Source organism: Tamandua tetradactyla, chromosome 19 (assembly GCF_023851605.1).
Source record: "Tamandua tetradactyla isolate mTamTet1 chromosome 19, mTamTet1.pri, whole genome shotgun sequence".
Lineage (NCBI taxonomy): Eukaryota > Metazoa > Chordata > Mammalia > Pilosa > Myrmecophagidae > Tamandua > Tamandua tetradactyla.
In genome coordinates, this window is record NC_135345.1 from 3,853,677 (window position 1) to 3,862,217 (window position 8,541).

Below are 8,541 nucleotides of genomic sequence, written 5' to 3' on the forward strand. Positions count from 1 at the left end.
GTGTGTGCACATATGCACTTGCACTGGTGTGTGTGCATGGATTTGGTGTGTATTTACATGTGCATGCATGGGTATGTATGCACATATGCATGTGCACTGGCATGTGCATGGATTAGTGTGCATTTACATGGATGCATGCATAGTGTGTGCACGTGGAGATACGTGAGCAAACGTGTGTACAGGACCCACGCATATATTCCCTATGTGGATGTGCACACGTGTGGGTGTGGACATGCATCTCTGCCAGGGGTAGGTGGTTCAAGGAGACAAGCTCCCGTCAGCCTGTGCTGAGGCTGCCAGTAAAGTGCAGAGGGTGGCACCCGGGGGGGGGGGGGAGTGCAGGCACATCACCTCCGGGGGGCAGTCCACGTGCTGCCCCACCCAGAGCTGCTGCCTGGCCAAGAGGGCCGTGGTGGGTGCCCTGTGGTGCTCCTTCTGAGCTGTGCCCACACTCCTGCCCCAAGAGACCCCCATGTGTGTACACACACAAGCAGCACCCCGTCCCAGTGCACACTTACCCCCCACTGCACTAGCAGGTCACGCTGAACTCGGGCTGGCCACCAGCCACACCCCAGGACAGGCAGTCTTCTGGGGGGACACATGGACAGGGAGGGCTTCACTTATGATGGGATAACAGAGAACAGTTTGCTAAGCCTAATTCTCATAGTCTGGGGAAAGAGGCCTTGCGGCTCCTCTGCAAATAGCTGCTATCCCCGGGACCTCCCGGGGCGCCGGCAGCCAGCGCAAGCCTTCTGCAAGGCTGAGGACGTGGGGCCCCTGGGGCCGCGGCAGCTCCTCCTCTCCTCCGCCTGGTGGTCCCAGGGCCTGGAGACACCTGAAGGACAGCTGCTTCCCCCGCCCCTCCCTGGTGAGGCAGGGAGGTGGTGCCAGCTGCACCACATCTGCAGCCTGTCCGTCCAAATGTCTCCATCTGCCCCCATGGGCCCGGGTCACTGGCCCTGCCTGACCTGGCCTGGTTGGAGCGCAGCCTCCTGGGCTGCGGGAGGGCCCCTCTGGTTTTGGGCCCCAGGCACTCCGAATTTCCTCGTGCCGGAGCTGCTGGGGCGTGCAAAAGGCGTAGGGGAGTGGAACCAAGAAGGATGTTTCCACATCACCCCCATGAACCCCCAAACTGTCCCTTGCCAGATGAAAACCTGGGAGGGAACAAGCCCATGGGGCTGGCCAGGGGAGGAAGGCTTTCTCTGAAACCTGCATCTGACTACCCCATTACCCCTCTGAGGGCTTCCCCTGCCACCCCACCCCTCCAGGACAAAGCCGACTCCCACCTATGGGAGCAGGGCCCACCGAGTTTCCCTCTTCCTTGCTGACTGTCTCCTGCTCCAAAACACAGCTCTGGGTCACCTCCTCCAGGAAGCTCTCCCTGACAACCGGATTCCCAAGCTGGAGAAGGGGCGCCTATCAACCGGCCCCGCCCAGGGCATGGAGGCAGTCACTGCACTCATCTCACCTGCCACAGATCTGTCCAACACGGACAAGGGCCAGTGGGTGCTGAGTATGGAAGGTGGAGGACACACCCAGGGGCCACGGGTCAGAGGCACCCAGAGGCTGCCTTGACTGGGAGGGACTTCCACTAGAAGGGTGGCTCCCTTCCATCTTCCTGGGTCATGCACCTCTCAGGTGACAGCTGTGACCCTGCGCCCGCAAAGTGCATGCATCCTGGAGCAGGGCAGTGGTCTGGACTGCCTGAGCCCCACACCCTCCTTATCAGCTCTGCTGGGACAACACGGTTAAGAGAACGCCAGAGCCAGGTGCAGTGTCTGCTCAGACAGCAGCTCACTCCTGAGCAACAGGAGAACTTCAGACTTCAGGGGATCAGGGAGAAGAGAAGCAGCCCCCAAACCAGGGTCTCAGCAGCAGGAGGTCCTCCTGTGCACCCAGAGGCCAATCTATGGCAGTCATGAGGACAGTCCCCTCTCCCCATCTGAAGGGGCAGGGCAGCACCAGCAGCCCGGACTGCAGGGAGGAGGATCCTCCCCTAGACAAGCCTGGGAACTCCAATTTGTCCCCCTGGCGACCACCTGCTCCGCAGAGGTCCCTCTCCCACAGACCTAGGGGTGTGGAGGCAGGGACCACCCCCACTGCCTACCAGGGGCTGGGGAGGCACAGGTCATGCCTGTGGGATGACTGTACCGGGATGTGAGACAGGGGCTACCCCAAGAGTTGCTCTCCCCTGAGCCGGCAAGAGTGAGGCATCCACGGGAGACCACCCGCAACCGGGGCGGTTGGGTTCGGGGTCATTTTTGGAGGCGGCGATGGTGAACGCGTCTCCCCATCCTTCAAAAGGACGCCCACGGAGCATAAGAAATAAACCTCAATCATTGCCAAGGCGGGTGCGGGGCCTGGTCGCCCGCCCAGGGCTTCCGCGGGCACTCTAGTTCTGATTCATGCTCCGGCAACGCGGGGACGCTGAGGCCGCGCGTGGGGAGGCCCCACAGCCGGAGCACCGGGCGGGGAGCCGAGCTGGGCCCCGCGCGCACCGCGCCCTCCCCCGGCGGCGAGAGGCTCGCTCGCCAATCAGGCCGCCGACCCCACCGGCCGGGGTCGCGCGCGCGCGCGGGTGCGTGTGGCAGGGGGGGAGGAGGGAGCCTTCGAAGGAGCAGGCTTCCGGAACTCACCGCCCGGGCCCGCGGCGCCGCGGCCCCATCCCGCAGGCTGCAGCCGGCCCTGGAGGGGGGCGCCCTCGCCGAGCACGCGCCCCGCGCCGCCGCCCCGGACTCCTCCCCCGCGCGGCGCGGGCACCCCGGGCCGGCTCCCCCGGCCCTCCCTCGGGCCGCCCCGCCCACCCGCGCGCCCCGCCCCGCGCCCTCCCCGCTGCGCAACTCGACCAAGTTGGAAGCCGAGCCCGGGCGGCGGCACTGGGCCGGCCGAGCGCGCGGCGGCGGTGGGCGGGGAGGCGGCGGCGGCGGCGGCGCAGCACCGGCGGGCGAGCGGGCGGGCGAGGAGCGCGCGCCCGGGGAGCGCCCGCGCCGGGGCCGAGGCGGCGGAGGCGGAGGCCGCGCGGCGGCGCCGGCCCCGGCCGAGAAAGTAAAGTTGGAGCCGGAGACCGTGCGCAGGGGCCGAGAGGAGCGGCGGCCCGCGCCCCGGCGCGCAGAGCCTTAGCCGGCCGGATGGGAGGCGCGGTGCCCAGGCCGCCGCCGCCGCCGCCACCTGCAGTCTGCGCCCCGGCCGGGCCCCGTGGTTGCGGGGCCACTGGAGCGCTGGGGCGCCACACAGCCGTGGGCTCGCGACCCGGGCGCTCCCCGTGAGCCGGCCAGGGGCGGGGCGCCGCGAGGACCCGGGAGCCGCCCGCCCCCCCCCCCCGCCCCCCGCCCCGCGTCGCCACTCGCTCCGGGCGCCTCCTGCTCGGCACTTCGGCGCGCGGCAGCTGCGGGAGCCCGGCGGCCACGCTCCCCGGCGCGCCGCCCGCCCGCCCGCCGCGCCACCACGGCCGGGCGCAGGCTGCGGGTCGCCGCGGTCCCCGGCGGCGATGCGGGCGCCGAGCCGGGCTGCGGGGCGCGCGGGCTGCGGCGGCTGCTCCCCGGCTCCGGGCGGGACCGCGTAGCTCGCGGGAGGACCATGGCGTCCCCGGCGCTGGCGGCGGCGCTGGCGGCGGCGGCGGCGGCGGCGACGGGCCCCAACGCGAGCGGCGCCGGCGAGGGGGCCAGCGGCGGGGGCGCCAATGCCTCGGGCGCCGCGTGGGGGCCACCTCCCGGCCAGTACTCTGCGGGCGCCGTGGCGGGGCTGGCGGCCGTGGTGGGCTTCCTCATCGCCTTCACCGTGGTGGGCAACGTGCTGGTGGTGATCGCCGTGCTGACGAGCCGGGCTCTGCGCGCGCCACAGAACCTCTTCCTCGTGTCGCTGGCCTCGGCTGACATCCTGGTGGCCACGCTGGTCATGCCCTTCTCGCTGGCCAACGAGCTCATGGCCTACTGGTACTTCGGGCAGGTGTGGTGCGGCGTCTACCTGGCGCTGGACGTGCTCTTCTGCACCTCGTCCATCGTGCACTTGTGCGCCATCAGCCTGGACCGCTACTGGTCTGTCACCCAGGCCGTCGAGTACAACCTGAAGCGCACGCCGCGCCGCGTCAAGGCCACCATCGTGGCCGTGTGGCTCATCTCGGCCGTCATCTCCTTCCCGCCGCTCGTGTCGCTCTACCGGCAGCCCGACGGCGCCGCCTACCCGCAGTGCGGCCTCAACGACGAGACGTGGTACATCCTCTCCTCCTGCATCGGCTCCTTCTTCGCGCCCTGCCTCATCATGGGCCTGGTCTACGCGCGCATCTACCGGGTGGCGAAGTTGCGCACGCGCACGCTCAGCGAGAAGCGCGCGCCCGCGGGCCCCGACGGCGCGTCCCCGACCACACAGAACGGGGTGGGCACTGCCGCGGTCACCGGGGAGAACGGGCACTGCGCGCCCCCGCCGCGCCGCGCAGACGTGGAGCCGGAGGAGAGCAGCGCGGCGACCGAGCGGCGGCTGCGACGGGGCGCGATGCGGCGGGGCGGGCGGCGGCGGGGCGCCGAGGGCGGCGCGGACGCGGGGTCCGCGGCGGCGGCGACGGCGGCGGGGGCGGCCGACCCGGGCGCGCTGGTGGCCGCGCGCTCCCCGGGCCCCGGCGGGCGCCTGTCGCGCGCCAGCTCCCGCTCCGTCGAGTTCTTCCTGTCGCGGAGGCGCCGGGCGCGCAGCAGCGTGTGCCGCCGCAAGGTGGCCCAGGCGCGCGAGAAGCGCTTCACCTTCGTGCTGGCTGTGGTCATGGGCGTCTTCGTCCTCTGCTGGTTCCCCTTTTTCTTCAGCTACAGCCTGTACGGCATCTGCCGCGAGGCCTGCCAGGTGCCCGACCCGCTCTTCAAGTTCTTCTTCTGGATCGGCTACTGCAACAGCTCGCTCAACCCGGTCATCTACACCGTGTTCAACCAGGATTTCCGCCGCTCCTTTAAGCACATCCTCTTCCGACGGCGGAGAAGGGGCTTCAGGCAGTGACCCGCGCGCTCCACCCCGCCGCCCGGGCCCGGCCACCTCGCCCGGAGACCCCGCACGGCCACGACGGCGGCGCTGGCCGGGGACTCAGAGCCGGGCAGGTGTGGCCGAGCACGGAGGCCCAGAGAAAGCCGGGGCCACGCCCTGCCCTTCGCGGGGGGCCAGCCTCCCCGGACACTCGGGATGGATTGTTCTCCAGGGACCAGGGGCAGCAGCGCCTCGGGGGGAGTGGGGGGAGAAAGGGGAGATCCCTCTGCCTTCCCTCCTCAGCCAGGGGCTGCTTCTGGGGATGTGGGCCAGGACCCAGTTTGGGGGTCTCTTCAGGGGTGGCTGTGAGGTCAGGGTTTGGATGGTAGAGGCAGTACCCCCACCCCACCCCACCCCACCCCACCTGCACCCGTGTCTAAGCAAGGGCTGACTTCAGGACCCATTCGGGGTGGCTGCCTCGGGGTGACCAGGGAAGATGGCACTGACAGTCTCTGGTTACTGAAGGTATTTAAATGTTTGCCAAAAAAAAACGATCACAGCCAAAACAACCAAACTATTTTCTAAATAAACCTTTGTAATCTAAGCATTGGCTGCAGCTGTCAGTCCTTAAGCCAGTGGACTGGGGCGCCTAACAGAGCCCCACCCGCAGGGACCCCCAGTTTCCATCCACCCCAAGGATGGACCCAGGTGCTAGGTTTCAGTGGCCCCTTTTTAAAGCTAAAAATCTTATATACATACAAAATAGATACTTGAAGTTCTGGTGCTAAGGGGCAAGAAGAGGGACTTTTGTAGGCAAGGCCAAGTGACTCCAAATTTAGATTCTGGAGGGGACCTCCCCCTTCCCTTTCCTGCCGGCCCCCTGCCCTGACCCCCTTCTGGCATCCAGCACCCCCTTCCCCAGACTCAGGTTGTCCCTCTGAGCAGCTTTGGGCTTCCACTTTGCGGGAGGTGGGGTGGGTCAGGACCCCCCCCCCCCCCAGAACAAAGAGGCGCTACTCATAGCTGGCCTGGGGGAGAGGCTGAGGCAACCCTCAGTCCCATCACATCAGACCAGAGGCCCCTGCTGGCTGGGCCTGGCGAGAAGCGGGCTTCACTTACAACCACCCATTTCTTGCTTGTGAACTAAACTGCGGGTCACTGAAGCCCAAAAGCGGGAGATGTGTGGGGGGTTGTTCAGTCTGGCTTCCCCCAGCAGCGTGTCCATGCGTCACCCCACACTGAGGCCTGACAAGGGGTGACCTGAAGAAAGTGTCTGGACACTGAGGGCCTGCTGGGTGCTGGACCCTCCTCCCGGCCTCCCCCAGCCCCTCCTCCCACCTGGAGGAAGCCCCTGGGAAGGCGGGACAGAGGGGCCAAAGCATCCCTCGACATTTTAGGGGTGTAGAGAGGACCCCCGCCCCTCCCCATGAGCTTGGTAGGCTGCTTGGGGCTCTCGTGCTGGGGGGCCCTACTGGGGCCTCCAACCCTCCCCCTCCCCTCTGGCCCCCCTTGGTCTCTCCTTAAGTACCACACTTCTCCCAGCCCAGCTCTCTCCTGGACCCCTTTGACCTTGGGTTGCGGTGGCCCAGGGGTGACCCTGTGGAGGGGTCAGCCCAGGGGCCTGCCTTTCACCACCACCCCCTGGTCCCCACATTCCCTGGCCTGGTCTGGCCAGGCTGGAAGTCCTGGCCAGGGATGGCTGAGCTATCCCAGACAAATCCCTGCCCTTCCTGGGCCTCAGGGCCCCTCTGTAGGGTCACCTGTGTCAAATGGAGGGGGCAGCTGGGAGGTCTCCCAGGCCCTCCCAGGCCTGCTCAGGTGTGGTTCGACCTGCCGGCCAAGCCGGGCTCCCAGAAAGGTAAACTGGCAGCACATTCCACTGGGAAGACGTAGCAGCCAGGGGAGGTCTGGAGATGGGGACAGGTGACAGGGTACATGGGCAGGAGCACAGGCATGGGCAGTGCTCCCCGCTGCAGGGCTGGCCTGTGGCTCGTCTATTTTCATTCACAATGAAAATGGGAGGCGGTGGGTCTGCAGTCCTCGGCGCCGAGCTCCTGCTTGTCACCTAGAACTGTGCGGTCGTGGGTGAGTCGCTTCTGAGCAGCGGGGGCCAGTGCATTGGAGGTGACGGCCCCTCCCAGGCCTCCTGGGGGCTGAGCCCCAAGTCTTAGCAGCTGAAAGAATGTCAGTTTTTCCTCTTTCTCTAATTCCAAGAAGCGTGCCTTCCAGGCCGTCGGGGCCTGCAGCTGTCCATGCTTACAGCCGCTCCATTAGCGGACGCTCTCCTCTTCGTTGTAACTGCTACCTGGAGAGATCTTCTTTTCAGCCGAATAACCGGAGACACAGCGTGGCTCCCGGCACCGCTGGGGTTGGGGAGCTGACGAGGAGCCTTTCTCTGTGCCTCAGTTTCTTCCTCAGTGAGCCAGGCAGCTGACATGCAGCCCGAAGCTTCTGGGACCACTGCCTGCTTGTCCCTGCTGCTCCCTGAGCATCGAGCTGCCCTGCAGAGAGGTTCCTGGTGGGACAGAGCGGGGGCTCTGAACTCTGCCCCCCGTCCATTGATTGTCTAGCCGGTCTGTCCACTGCACACACATTTTCACAGGCCTGAGTCAATACCAACCCCGGGCTGTGATTGGGGAAACTGAGGCCCAGAGGTGATTGTCAGGTCAAGGCCTGCAGGTGTGAGGGGGCAGGGTAGAACTCGAACCCAGCACATCCGGCTCTGAGCTCAAGCTGTGTCTGGACAGTGGGGCTGTCCCCCAGGCCACACCACTGCAGATGCAGGTCTCCCGGGTGGCAAAATACAAACCCACCACAATGAGCTCCAGAAGGTTCCATTGTGGAGGCTCCTGGCTTGACCCTTTCTCTTCCCTGTGTTAATTTGTACCTGGCTCAAGCGCGTGGCTGAGGCAGTTTTTAAAAGATACACAGATACATAGAAGTCTTAAAAAATGAATTCCTGTATTTTAACTCAATTGCTGAATCTGTAGAAAAGCAAGCAGGCTAAAAAAAAAAAAAAAAAGGAATATAATCCAAATATTCCATTACAGCTCAGTAAGGAATTCAAAACAAAATATTTTCAGGAGCCGCCAGGATGGTTAACACTGAACAAGACGCCCCGTCTTCAAATGTGCCCAGCTCCGGGGGTGGGCGCTGGGCACGCTCGCCCGTGAGGAAGCTGCTCTGCCCGGGTGGGGCTGGCAGTGCCTGTATTTTTATATCACACCCGGCGGCGGCGGCGCTCAAACAGTCCGATGTGGTGTTGGAGCAGAATACAGGCGCCTGCTGTGGCATCTTGAGTTTGGCAGCCGCCTTTTGCCTTCCCAGGAGGCTGGGAGAGTGGCCTTTGGAATCCAGCCTGCAGCAGCCCCCGTGCGTTGGGGGGTGGGAGGTGGCTGAGACCCCAAGATGCCCTGCAGCTGGCCTGGCCCTGCTCGCATGCCCACCCATGGGGGCGTTGCCCGAGCTCCCCTTGAACAGCGATGGGTGGCCCTGCTCTGTGCCGGCGGACACCTGAGGGGCTTTGGGGTTGGGTGGCGGTGGGGGTCAAAGTTCAGTGGCGGTGGGAGCCCAGTTCTGAGGCTGAGGGTAGAGGTGGGT

At 65.9% G+C, this 8,541-nt stretch overlaps 1 protein-coding gene across 1 annotated transcript; it reads left to right on the forward strand.

Annotated features, from left to right (window-relative positions):
• Positions 1-3,576: 3,576 nt before the first annotated feature.
• On the forward strand, positions 3,577-5,545 carry ADRA2C (adrenoceptor alpha 2C). Its single transcript, XM_077137107.1, has one exon. It carries the CDS (start codon positions 3,577-3,579, stop codon positions 4,975-4,977), a length of 1,401 nt encoding a protein of 466 aa, XP_076993222.1. The 3' UTR covers positions 4,978-5,545.
• Positions 5,546-8,541: the final 2,996 nt, after the last annotated feature.

Bases quoted from the DNA above. Each gene is read 5' to 3' on its own strand.
- ADRA2C (XM_077137107.1), top strand. From the start codon at position 3,577: ATGGCGTCCCCGGCGCTGGCGGCGGCGCTGGCGGCGGCGGCGGCGGCG.